The following is a 22,156-nucleotide window of genomic DNA, read 5'->3' as shown; positions in this document are numbered from 1 at the left end:
ATAAAGCACCTTAAGGTGACTGCTGTTGTGATTTGGCATGATATGAAAAAACTGTATTGAAAAAATTGGTCATTGTCAACAGAAGCTGAGTCAACAGGCCAAAGTTAAGTCTATTATTACTTAAAATGATGCATGCAACCAAGCTGATAATTTTTTAATATGTGACATTAAAACTTGAAGCTACAGTCAGTCATCCTTTGAGGTTATTTAATAGGGAAAAAAAGGTATTTATAAATGTACATTATCACTGTGTAATTGTGCCTTCTCTAGGTTTCAGAATCCAACAAAGTTAGAGCCAATTCAAAGAAAGATTTATCAATGCTGGCTAGCAGCAACGAAAACAGGCTAACAGCAGTTAACAGTGGCAAAAACAGCAGCCCTTGCTGATAAAAAGTTCAGGATATCCTCAACAATTTAACTCAGTATCGCTGTTATCAGACAGACGCGAGCTCCACTGTCTCATCTGCCTGCAGGGGACACTTTTCAAAAACGCTTCTCACCCGACATGTCGACAGCTGAGGGGACTGACAGCCTCCACCAATTTGGTGAGTTTTTGAGGTGACTCAGATGTAAAAACATAAAATACCTCAAAAATACTTCATTGACACATATTCATGTTTTATTCTTGATTTAATCTTGAATGTTGACATTGTTTAAATATGTTCAAATATAGTGTGTACAAAAATGGCTCTATACGAAAACAGTAGAAGAACTGGGAGTGGTAAAAACATAATAATTCAGAATTCAGTTGACTGCAGTGTTCATTGTACTGACATCTAATGGCAAGATTTCACACACTGCATCTTTAAGTGTGAACTCAGAAAGCAAATAAAAAGTCTCACAAGTTGCCATTTCTTTTGCAGTTTAAAGAAATAATCAGGCTAAATGAAGGCATTTGTGTGTGTGCATCTGTGTGAATGTGTATGTGTGAAAGAGAGAGAGAGAAAATTTATGTTGGACACTAATTTGTGTGTTTCACGCGTGTTTTGACAGTTCTGCAAACTAATCTTTGTTGTCGCTTTACAAGAGTAGGTTGAGTGTGTATGTGTGTGAGCAGGGTGAGGAGAAGCGGGTTCATTCAAAACCTGTTACTGCACAGATAAAGTCTCCTCCGCTGATATTAGATTTACTTCTTGTTCACTGAAGTAACATATTTTGCAGAGGAGCATCTGCTGAGAGGTTTGAATTTGTCTACTTTCTGCTCATTTCAATGCATGAATACATTTTTGAAAGGTTACGGAAAATCTGATGAATTACCCATGCTCTACAGCACTGAAAAACATTCTGGTAGACTTTTGAGCTTTTCTTTACTCAGCTGACTTGAGTATAAGTGACGTAACGCAGTACTGAACTTGGTTTGTTAAAGACACTCCCTGCACTTTCTGTTGCTTGTGTGCAGAGAAAGACATGCAAAATGCTGGCATGTCTGTTGTCTTTTACATCATCTCCTCCATCTTCTTGTGTGGTTTGGTATTCAAACTCTGCTTGGAGGGAATATCTGGGCGGCTAGCCACCTCACTCACTCTCAAGCCTTTCCTCTTTAGAATCACTGTGACACACACACAGACACACACACACACACACACACACACACACACACACACACACACACACACACACACACACACACACACACAACTATCTATACCCACTACCACCATCTCCAAACAGACAGGCATACTCACACAATTGCCGAGACACTCTTTTCAAACCATGCTAAATCTTTCGGCCTAACAATGAAAGCTGGACCTAATCTTATAACCTCCATCCAATCAGAAGGCTGGAAACTGAAGAGTGGAATTGATTGGCCGGTGGCCACAGGGGCCAGTTAGGGGAAAGAGAACAAGAGGAGACAAGCATTGTTGATTGATTACCATGAAAGACACTTTTGTTACTGACTTGAAGGTAGGACACTGTGCTTGCATCGAGAGGAAACACTAGCAGGCCTAAAATAGGTCACCAGTGCGCTAACGTGCATACAAAATCCTTTACCAAGATAGTGAGGTATGCACAAGACAGTCCCACCACCCCTTGTTAAAAAAGTAAGGTCCAGAGATCATTAGCTGTGAGCTACGTTGATTAGTCGTAGTGCAAAGGTTAGCAGTCAGTACAGCATGTTGACGGATGAAAGTGTTACTGCTGGGAAAGACACAGTGAGTCAAATAAGTCTTGGCTGTGAGGTTCTGAAAACAAAATAAGTGCTTTATGCTCACTCAGCAATGCTTTTATTTATAATTTTCCTTCAAAAATGGCTACATCAGCTAACAACCATCTTATCTTTCTTCATTTGAAGGTTATGCAAACTGCAGATTTTGTTCGCTCTGTTGGCAGCTTTTCCAATCCACCGAAAAAAGTATCCGCACACACTAAGGGCGTACTAACAGGGATTTGAATCGCAGCCCAGCATGATAAAGTTGAAACACATTCAACTCCATTGTCGAGTAAAAAACGATTTGATGGTGCAGTAATCTTCTTCAGTGCCCCGGGTTTGGAAATAAGTGAATGTTTGGTCATGATACTATAAAACTCTACGGGCTCTTGGACTTATTTTATTGATGTGTTTGGTTAACTGTTATTAAAACATATTTCATATCATCTTATTGAATTAGATTCTACGGACTCACTGCTGTTTCTGGAATTTTATCTTCCACCCTACAGGCGCAGAACAATACTGTTCCTGATTCCCATCCAAGTACACCACCAGCTGTTTGCAAAACACACATGCACGCACTTTCCCGGTCCCCTTGTTTGTACTGCCACATACAGTTTGTTTACTTCGTCTTAGTCTCTCCACAATCCAGCTGCAGGATGATCTATATGGTGTCTTCACAATCCACATATATCTTGATATAGTACAGAAAACAGTCACTTTAAAATCATTTGTATTGGCCTGCATTTACAGTCTATTCACGTGAGGAAAAGCATTAATGCGTGACGCAGATCAAATAGCAAATGCAGGAACACCCTCCAAGTGAGCCACTGATCCCACATCCTGTTCACAATGCTACAGGCTTTTGAATCTGAATGTGACCCTTCTAGGGAGTTTGCTCCAAAGATGAAGGCCCTCACTGTGTCAGTGGCACTGATAGAAAGAGACAGATATGCAGCGTGCCTCTTTTCACAGCCAACATACACATTAGCATAACTCCCTTGGCGCGGATAAACCACCTAGCCACCTGTAGTTGCACAACTCAGTAACCTCACTTCTCCCATGCTGATGCCCTTTCCCCCCTCAACTTCATTCATATTCTCCTCCTGCATCTCTCACGTTTACAGTTATGCATGTGAATGTGCGCACTTGTAAGTTTTCTCACTGCTGATGCCAGCCAAAGCTGCTGCCAGACTGTTTTGAGCTAATCAAGTGAGCGTGCTTGAATTGCAAGCACGCATCCTTTGTTACACGTGGAGCAATCTGCAGGGAGCCCGTAGAGTCTGTCTCTCACAAGTAAATGGAAGTGGGCTAAAGAGTTTAGAAATCCATCACAAAAGCAACATGAGTAAGAGGATGGCAGTGTCTTCTGGGTGTGTTTCCAACTAAAGAATCGTGTGCATATTCGAGAGATCAATATAAAAATGCAGCTGTAGAAACTTGCCACAGGCTGCTCTCTCTTTCTTTCCCGTTAAGCTCTTCTGGAGGAGGGCTTTTGGTGAAAATAAGGGGCAGAAGGAGTGTCCTGAGGGCCAGTGGGAGCCTCCCCCTGGGGTTGTGATTGGCTGGAGCTGTTCTGAGTGAGTCCAGGGGAGGCCAGTAGGAAGGTGAATGGTCTGGACGCCTGCTAGGGGGCAGGCAGCAGACGAGAGCAGCTACCACTGCCTCTTAAAACCTAGGTACTCCTCATTACAGACTGATAGACAGAGAGCAGGAGAGAGCTGGAGGCAGTTCTAGGAGAGCACCAGGGAAAGAAAGTGAGAAACTGTGAACAGGGAAAGTTAGGAAAAGTAAGAAGTCCTACTTGTAAGCTCACTCTTCCCTGACTGCTGCCTCCCCACTCCACTACCTGAGGCACATACACACACACACACAGGGAGGTGTTTCAGGGAGGCTTAGAGGGTCGACTCTCCAGGGAAGAAGGGAATTAAACACTTTTGTTTTCAATCCGCTGCGTTCATACTCAGGAGAAAAAAAGGGATTACAGCTTTCACGCCTGCCCCCCCTTGTTTCTCTCTTCTCCTTGCATTTTGTCTTCACTGAGTTACTTTGGAGACTTTGGATATAACCTTCTTGAATTGTTGGTCTGAACTCGTAGAGGCATGGCAAACGGACAAAAGAGCCCCAGGTGGGCATTGACCCAGGGCTCCTTCAGCTTGGCACTGGGCCTGTCGCCCTTCTCCCTCCTCCTCCTCCTTACCGTCTCGGCCGCAGATGAGTATGACTACTACAGCTGGCAGTCGGACAACTTCCACAATGGCCGCTTCTACACCAAGCAGCCCCAGTGTCTGGACATACCAGCTGACCTGCGCCTGTGCCACAATGTGGGCTACAAGAAGATGAGGCTGCCCAACCTCCTGGACCATGAGACCATGCCCGAAGTTAAGCAGCAGGCAGGCAGTTGGGTGCCCCTCCTGGCCAAACGGTGCCATGCTGATACGCAGGTCTTCCTGTGCTCACTGTTTGCACCAGTGTGCCTAGACAGGCCCATCTACCCTTGCCGCTCACTGTGCGAGGCTGTCAGGGACAGCTGTGCTCCGGTGATGGAGACCTACGGCTTTCCCTGGCCGGAGATGCTGACCTGCGACAAGTTCCCCATTGATAACGACCTGTGCATCCCCATGCAGTTCACCGGGAACCATGCGACCCAGCCACCAGGTAGGCCACCTTCATTCATGCATGCTTATGCAAAATACAGTGAAGAGAAATGTCAATGAAATCATAACCAATTTTAATTTGCATAACTACTGAAGAGGCTACTGGTTAAAATTACAGCTTTTCCAGCAGCAAAAAGATAATCTGGTGATTTCCACAAAATGTAAATATCTCTTTAGAAAGATTTAATAATTCAATAAATACTCATTTAATAAATCTTTGAGATTTTTTAAAATAAAAAGCAGTGTTTAAATATTCTGTCCTGGTATATTTGATAAGATCTAGTTGAAAACAAACATGCGCATATGTTTTAAATTCGACAGAAGGAAAAGTTGCCCCGAAAAATATGTTGTGTTTTGCAGACGCAGGCGCTGAGATGAAAAACTCAGCAGAAAGTAAACAAAGAGATAAAGTTCTGAATTTTTCATTATTTTCATAATATCACTTTAGCAAATGATCGTTCAAGTCCTTGCAATCGGATACACTGAGAGTCTGTAAACTGTGAGGATGAGAGAATCAGATGGCTTCCATACATTTCCACAATGACAGACAAGAGATTAAGTGGAAAACTAGCCAAAGGAGGTCAGCGAAAGAGACGGGAGCAGGAAGATGCTGCAGGGGAAAGTCCTAAGTGGACAGTTGAGGATGGCTCTGGCCATCTACATATGCCTCAGGGAGGCACGGAGACAGACCAAGAGAGCCAGGAGACTTGGAGACTCCAGCAGCCAGATCGCGCATTGAGTTAAGATAGATGGACTGTGGGGGTATTAACTGAAAGTTACACAGAGGCACATGCATGGACACACACCCTTATCAGTAGTCATCCATCTACAGCGAAACAGTCAAAGAGTGAATGAATTATGTTTTATTTCATGGTTTGCACAGAGTCAAATTACTAAATTAACCTTAGCTGGATGAAACAAAGGACAAATCTTTATCAAGGGTTTCTGAGAGTAATTTGATTCACAAAAATAGGAGAATATATTATTCTTCACAAGCAATGAGTAAGAGTATCAATTGTGAATAGTGGGACTGAGTGGGAACTAAATCCAAAGAGGTGTGCAAATGCCTGTGTGTATGTGTGTGTGTGCATGTGTGTGAGAAGCACAACTACTTAAGCAGCCTCTTCACAAAAGCAGTCAGCGCTGAGAGGGAGAGAGAGGGAGTTGATGAGAGTCTTTAGACAGTGGAGGGGGACAGTCCCCACTGTGTCCCAGTCTGCTCAGCCATTGTTGGGTCTGGCAGCCAGCAGGCCAATTAGCTAGAAGGCCAATTACTGAGTTCCCACTAATTAGTCGACATGACAGGACAAGAGACGCAGGCAGAGAATGGGAATCGCTAAAGTCTGATTGTCCCTGAGAGAGCAGAATGAAGAGGAGTGAAAGGAGAGGGAAGCAGGAGAGTAAAGACAGGCACACAGCGAATAAAAGAGGAGAAAAGCTGCTTCCTGCAGCATAAGAAGTGTTTGCCTCTGCTTTCAATGAGAACCTGAAGAAAACGGTTTAGATCCGGTTTAGAAAACGGTGCAGATCTCTTAACTATTCCTAGAATTAGATCTAAGTGTGCTGAAGGTGCTTTCAGTTACTGTGGTTGTGTGTGGGTTGGTGGTGGGGGCAGGTGCCTGTTGAGCCAAAGTCAATTAAAACTGTGTCCAAAATCAAAAACCCTCTTTAAATTTTTATTTTTATTTTATTTTTACAAACTAAGCCTTAATTTATCTTTTATGTTAAGGACACTGAGTTTGTACGTGCTGAAAAATGCTATATAAATAAAATGGTCATTGCCATATTGCTCACATTACTTTACGATTTGCTTTCAACCGTTTAATCTCATTTTTCATCTTCTTTCGTTTATGGTGTAAAGGTCTTTTTTTCACTTGAAATGTCCTTTCTGTTACTTGAGACGTTCTTTGACAGATAAACACATTTCCTAAAGCGCTGAAAACCAATCATTACAAAAACAATGTCAGTCAGTTGTGTGACATATCTTTCCTTTTTATCAATAATGGTCACAGCATACTGACATCTAAGTATCTAATCTGATTTGCAAAATGCAGTGGGAAAAAGACCAGTGGAAGATTCTTGGGTGAATTAATGCAGTTCTGACTTTTTCCATTAGGGAAAATGGCCGTTCTGTTTTTGTAGGACTCGTATCAAGTATGTGACATTTTGGTTTGCGGAGTTATAATTCATTCTTCTACATGCACTTTGAGAAGGAGGCGGCTTGACGTTCATCTGCCACCTCCCCAAACAGCCAACTGTTTGTTGATCCCATCTATTCAAATAATGATCAGAGGAGGATAGATTACAGAGGGTCCTTAAGAATCAGTGGAAATAAGGATTTTTAGTGTTAGGAAATTTTACATACAAAGAACATAAGAAAAAATATGCTGATTTTAATTTTTAAAGAATAAAATGACACTCAAAAACAAAAATGAAATAACGGTAAAGTTAAATTTGGGTGTGTGCTTTTTTAGGCGTGTGCATGTGCGTGTATTCTTGTGAGTGTTTCACACTGAGAGTGAACCCATATCACTTCTAGCCCGGAGGCTCAGCCACTGACATTTCGCTAAGAACCAGAGATTCTCAGATGTGCCGATGAGGCCATCCCGAGGACAAGCTTTTGGCTTCTAATTCCGCACCGATGCACACCCGCACACACACACACACACACACACACACACACACACACACACACACACACACACACACACATGAAAACACAGCCAGCAATAATAAAAAGGAATTTCAGCTAAGAGCTCTTAGAAGTGAGTTTCCCGGGAAGCTTCTATGTCACTGGAGGACACTGACGATTTTCTTTACACGGGATCGCATGAAGAATCTTGTGGTAATCAAGGTGAATCTTTGGGAGTTGGATCAATCACAAGAATTAGTATAGCTTTACTCGCTGATCTCCCAGTCCGGGAGGCCCCGATGCTATCTGAGCTATTCTGCAATTACATGATATAGCACGGTTCGAGGACTCTTGTGGAAACTAACAGTACAGAGCAAGATTCACTTTCCACCTCTGTGTCACAGCCAAAACTGGCAGAAACTCACCACCACCTGAGCTCAGGTTTTGTGCTGGCACTTGTGCCTTTACGTGCATGTGTGTGTGTGTGTGTGTGTGTGTGTGTGTGTGTGTGTGTGTGTGTGTGTGTGAGAAGAGCCCAAGGGGTGTGATTATGTGAAATACAAGTCTGTATATTATACCACAGAAGACAAGCTGACTGCTGACAAAAGAGGGCCCAGGCATCCCGGGAGCGGAAAAGGCCAGCCGAGCTCAGTCTGTCAGACAGGGAACAATTAATGCCACACCATCAACTACACCTCATTGTTTTAATGATGCCACTTTTAGCTGCTGTCAGCATCTGTAAATCAGTAGGCATGATTATCACAGACTGGATTCTGGTTTTGTTTCTTAGTTTTGTTTCTTAACTTAGTTTGCATGTTTGCACCAGAAATGAACACTCAAGATATGTACATATGTACAGTGAAATTGCATGGGAGGAAAGGTCTGTCCTTGCTGAAATCTGTGATGAAATGTGACTAGTGTGATTTACAACCACATTAAAGGAGACAGGCAGCACTGTCAGGACCCCAGCAGCACAACAGTCACTGCTCATATGAACTTGGTTACTATATGAAAAGGAAAATATGATCCAATGCTCTGGGTATGGAGCGCTGCCGAGGCGTTATGAGGATGTATTTTCTCTTCTGTGTAGGCTTCCTACAGATGCAAGGAGCATGCTGTGTTTTAGGGGCCCCGTGGGTTCCCCGAGTCATGCTTTAGTCCTCCTTCGCCCCGCATTTCAACAGATGTTTGGCTCTCCGATGTAAATCACGCTGAATTTCATCTCCGGGATTGTACCATTTTATGTCATAAGTGCTGCTGCTCATGACTTAAAAGACCCAAATGAGGCATGAGATAGTGACCGGCGCACATTCTTCTTATAAAAGTCGCTGTGAAGCTCGGGCAACGAGCAATAAGGTACAAGAAATGTCAGAGAACCAGATGACGGTGCTGTTAGATGTGGTCGTCAGATGTGTGAAGACACGTGTTTGTGTTTATTCAAAAGTGCGCATAAGAGAAAGAGGCAGCGGCGGCATGTAACCTCTTGCATTTTTACCCAACTATAAAAATGATTCCAAGCGAATCAGTCAAATGAAACAAACATAAAATATGATTTGTAGTGTTTGTGATTTCAGCTGCATGTTTAAAGTAAGTTAATTAGATTGTTAAATATCATGTGATGACAAGCGGTGTCTATTAGGAATTCACTGTGAACAGACACGATGATTTGTGTTGTTGCCCAATAAATTTCATGCCAGAAAGCAATTTCCTAAGCTAAGTAAAACAAAATAAGAATGACTATGTCATTAAAGAGAACAGATATTCCTTTGCAGTGGTACACGGTGCCACTGCTTTGTATTCCAAATTTATTTTGCAAATGAGTTTTCACGTTCATAAGTTTAATAGGTTTTTCTTGGAGATTTCTTTATAGACAAAAGACACTGCAGAAAGACTGAAATGTCATTAACCTCGGAGCTATGAGTAAGTGAAGTTTTGGAGAAGTTTCCCCCTCTTGCTGTGCACCATTTCCACCCTGGCTTGCTGTTTAAAGATTAACAGCAGGGCCTTCCACAAGACCTCCTCCCTACTCACCCCATTCCCATTATCCCTTTCCTCTTATCCTCAATCATCAACTCCCAACCTCCTCATCCTCCACAGGTTCTGTAAGCTCTGTAAGACAGTAACATTTGTCATAATAAATTGGAACATTAAAATTTCTGTAATTAAGTTCGTAACCCAGTAGGTAAATGCCAAAAGTAGCACACAAGAGGTGGTCAAGTCCAAAGTCAACCAGAGTGAGAGCAAGATTTTCACAATTTAATCGCATGGTAAAAAATTCTTCAGCTGCTTTGAGATGATGGCAAAAAATATATTAATGAGCTCAAAGTCAAAATATTTACTGAGCAGAAATGTGTCCAGGAAAAAAAGTACCAAGCCACGCAGCAGTGATTCCCATCAGAACATGACGGTGATTCCCTCGACAGAGACCGACGATGAGGGCAGTCGTCCCTTTAGTGATTTCTAAGCGCCATCCAAAGGCTGGTTTTCGGTCCAAGCTCAACTAAGTTTCATGGAGGGACTGCTTTCTCCTGACACATGCTCTGGCATCAGCGCAACCGGGCCTTCTGCCAAAATACCACCCCTGTGAAACCAGAATGAATTACCACCGAGTCTGAATAAGACCGAACGGCTTCAAGGGAACCATTCAAGACGGACAAATCCAGAGAAGTTTTGTTGTCTCTTGTTCTGTGTGTGTGTGTTTTTCCATGCTTCTGTCCCAGTCTGCATGTCAGCACCAAACAATTAGAAGCCTGACCTTGCAGGCCTCACAGGTCTCCTGCCTATGAAAGCATGGGAACCCTCAGAGGAGAAAAAACTGGCAGTTGCTCTACAAGAACATGGCTCAGCTACCTCCAACACACACATAGGCAGACACACACATGCATACACTCACTGGTGGTTAGGGGGTTCACCTCCCCATGACCCAAGCAGCGAAGCATGTTAAACTTTGACCCATCTCATTATCTGGCCAGACGCTGAGGTTTGGGCTGAGGTGATAACCTCTGAACCCTGACTTTTAACCCAGGGCCTGCACAGTGCAAGGAGAGGCGTGTCGTTTTGCATAGGTGTGTTTCTGGAAAGTGGGAGACACAGAAGGAAAGAGAAAGCACAGGGAACTCAGGGAGTGGGGGAATAACATATTTTGGATCTTGCAATGAGGGAATGTCAGAAAAACTAAACTCTCCTATAAGCAGTTATCTCGAGAAAAAAAAGGCTGCCAACTCAGCAAAAGTTCTGCACTGTTTTCCCTTCATGTTGTCAAATTTATCCCCTAGGTGTATAGGTATGTTGTCAGGGCAATGCTTCTATACCACATCCTTCTCTCTGTGGCCCTTTCTAATATTATACTTTTTTTTTTTTTTTTGCTCTCTTGGCTTGCGGCTCTGTTTGGTGGATGAGTGGCCTGATATTAGATGTGTAGAGCTGGAAATACTCTGAAAATACATGGAATCGAAGCAGTAATTGTTTTGATGATGTTTCATATCGAGGGGAAAATTACAAGGTGGTGCGTTTTCGTGTATGCGTGTGTCAGAGAAGTCTCTGACGTTTTATAAATCCTATTAATTGAATGGCAAGGCCTTATTTGTCCATTTCAGCTATATAAATATAAAAGTATGGGAACATGCAAAAAATACATAAAAAGGATTTTATGCAGGGCTTGTATTTCTTCCCTCATGTGCTCTGTCTCAACTGTGTGGGCAGACAACAACAACAACAATCACAAAGTCCCATATCAAAGTTAGACAGGCCAAACACGCTCTTGAGTAAAGCATGCATGACCGTAAATTTTGAGTTAAAAATAAACTGAACTTGTTGCTTTGGTTTCCCCCTCGCTCTTTCACAATGTGCGGTTGCTGTGTGGCCTAAGTGATGGCTGCGTCTGTGTACTGAATCACTTTTCACCATGTTCAGCAGCTCCCGCCGCACCGTTTACCTTTCTGAACAGCCGAGACCACGCCTGCGCCACCAAAATATACAACGGGCCAGAATAAAAACATTTTCTCCAGTGTAATTGCAGGGCAAACATCAGTCAGCCTACTGGACTCTGCGTTCACTCAGCAGCAAATAGTCTCTGACAAGGGGGGGGGGGCAAATAAGTGCCTCAGAAGTGCTCAGGGCTTAACGATTTCATACTGACACAACTTTGGTTTTGCTCACTGCACTTGACCTCAACTCTGCCGTTAGATATGAGCTAATCTGGTTTTAAAAGCACCAAATGAAACGAGATTGAATACAGGTGACGACAAATTCTTCTTCCTTCTTTTTTTCCCCTCAGTGTCAAAGGTGTGCCCACCGTGTGACAATGAGCTGAAGAAAGACAACATCATGGAGCATTACTGTGCAAGTGACTTTGGTAAGTAGTAAAAAACTGAAAAACATAGTACCTGACTATGGATACAAACGGTCACTAGCATACAGCACTGTTATGGAAACTTTCTTACCTATCTGCAGTCTGGTAAACTGGAGTTTGTGAGAGACTGACAACACAGCAGAAAAGTGCAATTGCTTTGTGTACAACAGTCAGCCAAGTACAAGAGTGCAAGCAAAACATTTCACCACGGTGTTGATTTGGATTTACAAGTTTCATGACGTAATAATAAAATCTGTGTTTTAATATTGTGTTGAAAAGTTGTAATAACAAACTAAAAAGTCAAAGCACTGTGTCCTTAAAAACTCCCATCAACATAAATGCCATGGCATAAAGTTATAGCAAAATAGCAAAATCACCTAAAACGAAAGCTTAACTTTGAGCTGTCAGTGGTTACATAATATGAAGATTAACTGGTATTTACGCTATTTTCCTTTGATTATGAATTAAAAAGCATGTGCAACCACACAGAGAATCTCACCTGCACATCCCTGTTTCTCACTTCTGATCCTCCCATCGATTAAATCTTTATTGCAGCCGTTTCGCGTTAATTTCGCTGCTAGAATCGGCTTTTTCTTCACATGAGCTGATAAATGACTTCATTTCTTAGCCCCAATTTCAAACTTTCCACTTTCCAACCTTCGTGTTTCACAATAGTAATGACCTTAAGATGATGCCAGAGTATAATTATATAAATATTCTGTTATTTGAGTTCATCACAGCAGCTGAATTGTTTACAGTGTTTACAGTTAATGATAAACTGCTGTCTATTTGCTCTGTTCCAAACACGTTAAGCACCAAATGAGGAAGGGTGACAAAAAGTTGTGAAATTACAAAAGCATGTGTGGCCAGGATCATTTTTTTCTCTGCATATTTCATGTTTCCCGCAGAGGAGATGCCTGCAGTATAAAACAGTTTTACAAAATAACCACATGTACAAAAGAGCCAGAATATACAGAGCATGACCCATAATAAATGATAAAACCACATCCAACAACAACAAAACACGTCCGTGCGCACCTTCCTGACTCTCTGAGCCGCAACCAAAACGCAGACACGTCTCCTGTAATTCATCGTGACGTTACCAAATCAGGGATATTTATTTGTCTGATTAATTGCAGGATTATATATCTCAATCTTTTACAGTTTTTTCTGATTGCTTAAACCCTAACTGTGATTCTTGTAGCACAATCTCTAAAACTATTCAGACTTATAGCAAAACCACTCACTGAGTTTGCAAAACTAAAAGCACAAAAACTGCTTTGCACTCAGTTTGCAATTTTGTAACACACACTTTGCAAAACTGTAGGCACAATTCACTGCACAACACTCAATTACCAAATTTCCAACACACTCCTAGCAAAAGTATACACATGTATGGCTATCATTAACACTAATTTGCCAACTGTCTGGCACACTTTCACATGTGAAAACTTTTTTAGATAATCAGTTCACTTTGCAATCTGCCTAAGCACTATAATACAGGTAAGCTGTGTGTGCGGAGTACAATGGAGGGAGCAGAAAGAGTGAGAAGAAGAGGAGGCCGAGGAAGAGGACGTGGAGGTGAAGAAGTAGGATGAAGAGGACGACAAGGACAAGGAGGAGCAAGAGGAAGATGAGGAGGGGGGAGAGGAAAATGAGGAGGGGGGAGAGGAAGGGTAGGAAGAGTAAGAAATAGAATTACTGATGACATCAGAGCTACAATAGTGGACCATGTAATCAACCGTGGAGTGACCCTGAGGGTAGCTGGCCAATGGGTCCAGCCTAACTCGAGCCGCTACACTGTAGCAAGCACCATAAGGACATCTTGAAATGAGAATCGGTTAGTTGTGTGCTTAGTAGATGATGGCTTGTGTGTACTGTTTGATACGGAAACACCACTTTTACGAAGGTGTGAAGAGTTAGTCTAGCTGTGTTTGCTTTTGCAAGAGAACTACAATGTTTTGATGATTGGGTGACAGGTTTTCTTATTTGTGTGAAGAGTTTTGCAAAATTAGCCAATAGTTACAAAAAATGTGCTTAAGCAATCAGAAAAAACTGTAATATGAAACATGATTGCAGATAGCCGCAGAAAGACGTTTTATTGGCTCAGCCTTTATGTGGCTGGAGGACACAAGGGAATGCGTCGAAAAGGTAAGTGTGACATATGGATTTGGAGATCAAGGAAGGAACAACTCTACAATGTTATTCTGTAGTGCGAGAGCTTGAGCTCATACCCCATGAATGCTGCTACCTATTCATCTTTGGACACTGTTTTTGCTACGGTCTGCTTTTCATGGACGATCTCATGACGTTTCTTACTGCACTATCCAGCTGCTGTACAAATGACAAGAGTCTTGTTTAGCCGACACCTTGTTGTTACAGTTTTTGCCCGTTGCTTGAACACATTTGGCAAAACGTCGCTCATTGTGCCAAAACTCTAAACACAAGTAAACACGACACAACACTGGGAAATATACCATACACATCTGTGCCAAAATGAAACTCCACTCCCAAAACCTAAACTCTGCTGTCAAAACCTAACATTCCTCTGTCAAAATGTAACTCTGTTGACAAAATGACACATACTTGCATCATATGCAAACACTTACAGATCAGGGGGAACACACTAGTCTTCTTTACATAAAACACTGCAGTCCTTGATTTCCATTGTGTATTCAGAAGGCACATTTACAGGAGACACATTTCCAAACAACCAAAAACGCAAATAGACCTACTCAATAGTGTACATCGCAGTACCATGAATTCAGATAAAGCAAAAAAAAAAAAAAACCACAACACAATAATACTGCAATAGAAAAAACACTATACTGTAAACACAAAAAACCATGACAATTGTGCATAAGTGGGCTCATGGATCCCGCCGTCTGTTGGGGTCTGGCCACAGGACCTCATCAACATCGCAAGCAGTGTCCTCTCCCGCTGGGCACCGGGGAAAATATCCTCTTGCATGTCGAAACCCTGTCACTGTTCCTCTCGAATGGGACTCTGTAGAGCTGCTTCATGGTGATGCTGAGTTTACCCAAGATGCGTCTGATGGTGGTGATGCTCACATGGTTTATGTTGCTGAACACTCGCCTGTCTGCAAGTATTTTCCGTCGTAGCTGGTGGAGACGGATGGCATTGTCTGCCCTCACTAGGTCCACAACGGCAAGTTCCTGCTGTTGTGTGAACAGGCGTTGCCGTCCTCCCCCAGAAGGTCTTCGAGTCATTCTGGAGAAATACAACCACATATTGTCATCGGTTTGCTTATTTTTCTTACAGTACTTTACTGTATGTACTGTGTCATCCACTGTACAACACTGTACTTCAATATAAGGAATCAGCCACTTTGGCTGCAAAAGGAGCATTAGCACCCCGTACACTTGATATGGTAATGTGATATACTGTAGAACAGTGCTATGAAACCATCTGAGTAGAGCAGAAGGTATGGAGGTGAAGACATACCTGTTTTCTAGTCGGAATGTTCGTATTACAGATGCCACTGTGAAGCGGCTTAGATGTGGGTGGACTCTCTGCCCAGCTTCCCTCATAGTCAGGCCATGGTTGATGACATGGTCCACCAAAGTTGCTCTTATTTCATCAGAAATATGGGTCCGTTCATGGCCTCTTCGGCCTTCTCCTCCTCTTCCTCCTCCTCCTCTACCTCTTCCTCTTGCTCTCCCTCCATCCATGCTTGCAAAGTTCTTGAAATGGCTACGCTGAGGGCTTTTTGTAGTTGGCTAATTGGTGTTCGGTTTTGCAAGTACGTGCCTTCAGGTGTGTATTTGAGTGGTTGCAATTATCCGATGTGTTTTGTATTTTGGATACATGTGTTTTCCAAATGGCACCCTGAGATTTCATTTTGTGAGCGAAGTGTCTTATGTATGAAATAGAGTGTAGCATGCAGGACCATGTGTGTTGCATAAAGGGGTAGGTGTGTTGCATAAAGGAGTAGGAGTGTTGCATAATTGGTACTGGGGTGCAAAGCAGCGCTTTTGTTTAAGGTATGGGTACATGTGTTTGAGGTATGGTAACAAAAACTTCACGTTGTGTTACTTTAGTCTGAGCATGGGTTTATAGTGTTCAAGCAACGGGCAAAAACTGTAAAGTAGATTGCTTGCTTCAGTTTGAAGAAAACCTGTTTCTCCTCAAAACGATGGCACACTCCTCACTCCCTCTCTTTCCAGCTGCTTCTACCTCTACGCCCTCCTCTGCTCACTTTAAAGAGAGCGACTTTGTATAAAGACGTGGGCACAGCTTGTCACAAAGATGCTGGCCAGGCCGCACAGAGGGCCCCACTGCATCACTTATGACTAAATATGACTGATTACAGGTGGGCATTTAAAGTGAAGCAAAGGGAGATGAATTATCCTCCGTACCTTTACTGAACACACGCCGTACATACACATGAATGCAGTCTTTCACAAAAACACACGCGGCTCAGGCATGTAGGCAGGCAAATACAGCGCATAAACATACTCGCGGCGAAGGAGCTGGATGTGAAACAGGATGTGAACAAGGGGCAACTCAATGCACGCATTCCTTTTTGAACACGCTATCACTTCACATGTACTGTATACCTATCTGAGCGTACCGAGGGATGTTTATGCAACCATAGACAAGCAGGCGAGAAGTGAAATGGCGATCTTCCAGCAGGCCGGGGTACATAGCGATGCTTCATACCGACCCCACACCTTTGCCCGACCCGTGATTAATTTCACCTGTCAAAATTCTCACCCAGAGAATTCCTCTTTTGAATGTTTGGCAGTTCAATTTTAATCTCTCGCATATAAAAATATGAACTTATAAACAGAAGGTGCAATGGGAGATTCAAGTCAGTACTTCATTAGGCTGATAAACTTTGAGTTTGCTGTAACCAGATCCTACATGTAATAAAACTGTGCACAGAGGTTCTCTGTTCTACATATGTTTTGCCTAAAAATACACAGCTGGTCGCAAAACACTGCACTGCAAGTGTGTAAACAATGACACAGGCAGGGCAGAATGACAACAGATGATAATGATTCCATGTAGCAATATTAATCTTATGCTGCAAGCAGTTTTTTAGACTTATGGATGTTGCCCTGAACCTCACTATAAATCTGACTTTGTCTGAGACTTGAAAGCAAAATCATTTAAGATGATTTTTGCTCAGGAATAGCCCGACAACAACAAAGAGAAGACTTGTGATTTATATTGCCAAAATATGTACACCAAATTCCAAAAAGATGTTGGACTGTGGAGTTTTTCCCGAGTCAGACATTCACAAGGATGCAGTTTTTGCACACTGCTCAGGAAAGTCTAAATGATGATACTCGGGGGAGGTGTAAAATAGCTACTGCTTTAGAACAGTACAGAGCTCAGTACTAGACTTCCAGAAGTTAAAAAAAAATACCACAGCTGCTTACAGTTTTTTCTGATTGCTTAAGCACATTTTTTGTAACTATTGGCTAATTTTGCAAAACTCTTCACACAAATAAGAAAACCTGTCACCCAATAATCAAAACATTGTAGTTCTCTTGCAAAAGCGAACACAGCTAGACTAACTCTTCACACCTTTGTAAAAATGGTGTTTCCGTATCAAACAGTACACACAAGCCATCATCTACTAAGCACACAATGCGCCAACTGCACACTGATGGTATGAATACAAAACACATCTGGCCTTTGCTTTCTCTGTGCACAAGGTAGGCTATGTCAGTTTGAGCTCATACTTCTGTCATAGATCCATAAGCATAGAGGGATCCAAACTTCAAGTACTGGTGTTTATTCAAACACATCAAAACAAACACAAGTGTTCATTTCCAAGTATAGGATTATTTGCAACCGCCATAATGACTATATGGGTTACTTGGTCTGCAGTGAACATGCTTCCTCTGCCCCAGCATCTGGTCATCTAGCAATTCTCTAAAGTAACAATTTCAGTATTTTTACATCAATGGTATTGGTGTGTTTCTCATTGGCATATGGCAGTGCTACAAATCTTTGTGCGAAGTGACTGTACTAACCGATTCTCATTTCAAGATGTCCTTATGGTACTTGCTACAGTGTAGCGGCTCGAGTTAGGCTGGACCCGTTGGCCAGCTACCCTCAGGGTCACTCCACGGTTGATTACATGGTTCACTATTGTAGCTCTGATGTCATCAGTAATTCTATTTCTTACTCTTCCTACCGTTCCTCTCCCCCCTCCTCATCTTCCTCTCCCCCCTCCTCGTCTTCCTCTTGCTCCTCCTTGTCCTTGTCGTCCTCTTCATCCTACTTCTTCACCTCCACGTCCTCTTCCTCGGCCTCCTCTACTTCTCACTCTTCCTGCTCCCTCCATTGTACTCCGCACACACAGCTTACCTGTATTATAGTGCTTAGGCAGATTGCAAAGTGAACTAATTATCTAAAAAAGTTTTCCCATGTGAAAGTGTGCCAGACAGTTGGCAAATTAGTGTTAATGATAGCCATACATGTGTATACTTTTGCTAGGAGTGTGTTGGAAATTTGGTAATTGAGTGTTGTGCAGTGAATTGTGCCTACAGTTTTGCAAAGTGTGTGTTACAAAATTGCAAACTGAGTGCAAAGCAGTTTTTGTGCTTTTAGTTTTGCAAACTCAGTGAGTGGTTTTGCTATAAGTCTGAATAGTTTTAGAGATTGTGCTACAGGAATCACAGTTAGGGTTTAAGCATTCAGAAAAAACTGTAAGACCTTTAGGGTTTTACTGAATAAAAATAAATTTAAATATCTTCTTCTCTTCTCCTTTAGTCCTAAAGATGAAAATCAAGGAGGTGAAAAAGGAAAAGGGTGACCGGAAGCTGATTGCAGCACAAAAGAAGAAGAAAGTTCTGAAGCAGGGCGTGCTGAGGAAGAAGGACCTGAAGAAGCTGACCTTGTACATTAAGAATGGTGCCAATTGTCCGTGCTCCCAGCTGGACAGCCTGGGCTCCAACTTCCTCATCATGGGCCGCAAAGTGGACCAACAACTGCTTCTCACATCCATTCACAAGTGGGACAAGAAGAGCAAGGAGCTCAAGGTCGCCATCAAATACATGAAGTCCCATCAGTGCCCCACCTACCACACCGTCTTCCAGTGACCTGCTTCACTGCAGTGTTCGCTGAACTTTCCACAACTTTGCTTTTCAGATTCAACCTTTGTTTCACTTAGATTATAGCAGTTATTTCACTAATGCATCCCTGAGTCATGGATCCTATAAAATCTTTTACCAGCCCCGAAGCTAAACACGAATCAGGTAGTTGTCCTTTTCTCCTTTGATGTTAGAGATCATTATTATTATTATTGGAGAGAGGAAAACTGCTTTTTAAATAAGTCAAGTCCCTCCCTTCCATAAAAAAAGACAATAAGAATGATTTCATATTGATTCACATCCTGGAATCTAATGTACTCTTCATTAATATGCTTGCCTATTCTGATATTATAGAATCACTTAAATCATATCCTAAAGCAATCTTCTTAGACATCAGCATTAAGAAATGGAAATTTAACTACTGGAAAGAAAAGACGCTCGACGCTGTAGTGAAATGAAAATTATGGGAAGGTTTGTTTCTGTGCAAAAAGTGCTGAGAGCAATGAGAGAGTGAACGTATGTGGGTTGTGTGATGTACCAGTGCACACGCTGGCACAGTGCTCCAAGGAACAACATCAAAGCACAGAAATATTGATGATCCACTTAACTGCATGTTGTAAAAAGTAGGTAATTCAGACCAATACTAAATGCTTAGAAAACTGGGATTTGTTTTTTTTCTTATCCATGCTGGGAACGAAGACTGATGGAATGAGACAGACTGACTGATGCTTCCACTGACTTTGTACAGAACCATTTCTGTGGCCTGAAAGAGGGAAACTTGAATATTTTTTACTTTTTAATTTTGAAAGAGAATAAAGTTAGGGCAGTGAAGGCATCGTCTGGAAAACAAGTGGAGAATAAAAGAGAAAGAAAGAGAGAGAGACTCTGGACACAACCAACAATGTTGGATTCATAAGTCTCTTGTACTCGCTATTTTTCACTATCAGTCTTCAAATGTTTCTTTTCTTGTACTTTTTTTTTTAAACGTTTCAGTTAAACATCTATGGTATGAAAACAAAAAATCATACACACAGAGCACCTGAATACACTGTTGCTGTAACAATGAGAGATTTTTTTTCTAACCTATTAACCTGTAAGTAGTTCTGTTACTGAAATAGATCTTTGTTTTACAGAAAAAGTTAATGAATAAAATATATTTTAAATTTTTATAAAGAACACCTGCTTGAAATGTCATGTTTCACATTTATTACCAATAAACCACAAAGTGTATATTCATGCCTAAAAAAATTATTTTCAGACTATCATCTGCATAAAATGTTCGACTGGTTTAAAAAAAAAAAAGCGCGTAAGTAACTAACACACTTGAATGAGGATGCTCAGTATTTTACGACTTCATTTATTTTTTAACATTTTTCATATTAAACAGATACTTTTCTCACTGGCCAATTAGATGCAATAAAATGGGGCGAATAGAAAAGGAAACTACTCTGATTTACACTTTTTAAATTTTTGAATCTACCACAACAACTGTCAAAGCATAAAATAAAGTTGACAAGTTGAAAATGTCTTGGTCTGATGTTTCTCAATGTTCACTGTAGGCTGTAAATCAAAAACAGGGATTTTTGTTTGTTGGTTTGGCCATCCTATTCTCTTATGATGTGTTTGACATAAAGCACACTGTCTATTTATCATTTAAATTCACATTCCAGCCAGAACCTCCTAGATTTAAAACAGAAGAAGATTTCTCCACAAACAGTGACGTAGCTACTGCAGGATTGTGATTTAACTGCAACATAGCTGTAAAAACACTGCAAATATTCAACAATGTGCCTGAGATTGATTGCAGTCAGTCCCAGATCCAACCACAATTATTTGGAGACAGGTTTCCTTCCACCAGGGACTCGTAATTACTGTGTGACTGAAAGTGGTCATCCAGAGTTTGTGTTAGGTTTTGAAATTGGTCTCTGAAAGTGAAAACAAAAAACAAAACAGGGCAACCACCAATAGGTTCTCATCCTATTTTTACTATAGTGTGACTGAGCTATTAGTATAGCTCTTAGTACAAGTGATTCACAATCTCAGTTTTACATCATTTAAAGCAAGTGAGTCAAAAATAAGCAAATCTGTTTCGTTTTTGTGAATGGGGGTATTAGCCACTGAGACCCAAACAGTTTCGGTAACAAACTGACAGTTTGTTTGATTGTTTGTTTCCGCTGGTAAGGTGGACATTTAAACATGGAAGCTGATGTGTACTGGCTTGCTTGTGGGGCGAGTGGTCATTTGAGGAATAGGTTGGAGATTATTTTAGGTTACCAAAGGCAGTGTTACACACACCCAATATAAGCTGCAGCTTTTCCAAAAACATCAGGGGATAAGGATCGTGAAAGTGCGCATGGGCTGCCACACACCTTCATTTCTATTTGCAAAAGGAAACAAAGAAGTAAAATCTCATTTTTGCGCTGCTCTATTCCAAAACCTTTCAGATCCACACTGGGCCCTCAGCTCTAAGCAAAGCCTGGGCAACAAAGCCACCAGTATTTATTGACAGAGTGAAGGGGTGATGCAGATAGACAGCAGGCTGCGATGAAACTGACCAACTTTATCAAAACCATACATAGCTTGAACACTCCAGACACATACACTACTAATTTACTACAAAAAAAAAGATTTGGAATCTTTGTTCTCCAAAATGCAAAACGGATCAACTGTGACACTTTACAGTGTTTATTGTCTTCCACCCATATTTCCCGGAATGTGGAGAGTTTTGGAGGCTGTTTCAAGCGTAAATGCCAGTGGAGTGGTGACCTATTTCCAAGTGATTGTTGAGATAGAGCACAGTCTCTAGGCTGTGGAATGACAGAAACAGGAGGGGACAGGCATATTGGGTAGAAATATGCTGGACAAGAGTTCCTTTACTGGAAACTTAATCAAAACCGATTAAAGACTGAGATAAAAGTTTAAATGCCATGAAGCTGAAGTGAGGAAGCCTTTGTTGGAAAGTGTTGACCTCTCCTTTAGAAGTGAATCAGCACACGTGCAGTAGATAAAATGTACCTTCAAAGAAAATGATGAGCAGCTTTCATTAATCAAGACGTAAGTTAAAGCAGGGGAAGGCGCAGAGGGAAGGTGGAAAAAGAGACAAGGGATAGCTTGGCTGAGTCCCAAAGACATCCATCAGCAGCTCCTCAAAGGTCACTTGTGTAGTTAATGAGGGCCTGATGAGGGAGTGACCAGTGACACACGTGGAAAATGCGCACATCCATTCAAAAGACACATATGTTGGGAATATGCAATAAGATGACAAACTTACATTGACATCCCTTATTCTAATGAGGC

General features: G+C 41.8%; 1 protein-coding gene across 1 annotated transcript; it reads left to right on the top strand.

The window, feature by feature from the left end:
- The first annotated feature begins 3,808 nt into the window (after positions 1 to 3,808).
- On the top strand, positions 3,809 to 20,385 carry sfrp5 (secreted frizzled-related protein 5). The gene is made up of 3 exons (XM_085477723.1): positions 3,809 to 4,807; positions 11,715 to 11,792; positions 18,540 to 20,385. The coding sequence occupies exons 1-3, from the start codon at positions 4,252 to 4,254 to the stop codon at positions 18,866 to 18,868; spliced, it is 963 nt and encodes a 320-aa protein (XP_085333849.1). The 5' UTR covers positions 3,809 to 4,251; the 3' UTR covers positions 18,869 to 20,385.
- Positions 20,386 to 22,156: the final 1,771 nt, after the last annotated feature.

The sequence above is a fragment of the Copadichromis virginalis genome, linkage group LG13, assembly GCF_057382275.1.
Source record: "Copadichromis virginalis isolate Kocher_CV1m ecotype Utaka linkage group LG13, C_Virginalis_male_GT1.1, whole genome shotgun sequence".
Classification (NCBI taxonomy): Eukaryota; Metazoa; Chordata; class Actinopteri; order Cichliformes; family Cichlidae; genus Copadichromis; species Copadichromis virginalis.
The sequence above is the reverse complement of the archived record's forward strand: the minus strand, read 5'-3'. Positions and strand labels throughout refer to the sequence as shown.

What these genes read in the sequence shown, in the direction of transcription:
- sfrp5 (XM_085477723.1), top strand. Translation starts at nt 4,252, where the DNA reads ATGGCAAACGGACAAAAGAGCCCCAGGTGGGCATTGACCCAGGGCTCC. An exon ending in CCATGCGACCCAGCCACCAG is followed by an intron (nt 4,808 to 11,714) that starts GTAGGCCACCTT and finishes TTTTCCCCTCAG; the next exon opens with TGTCAAAGGTGTGCCCACCG. An exon ending in TTACTGTGCAAGTGACTTTG is followed by an intron (nt 11,793 to 18,539) that starts GTAAGTAGTAAA and finishes CTTCTCCTTTAG; the next exon opens with TCCTAAAGATGAAAATCAAG.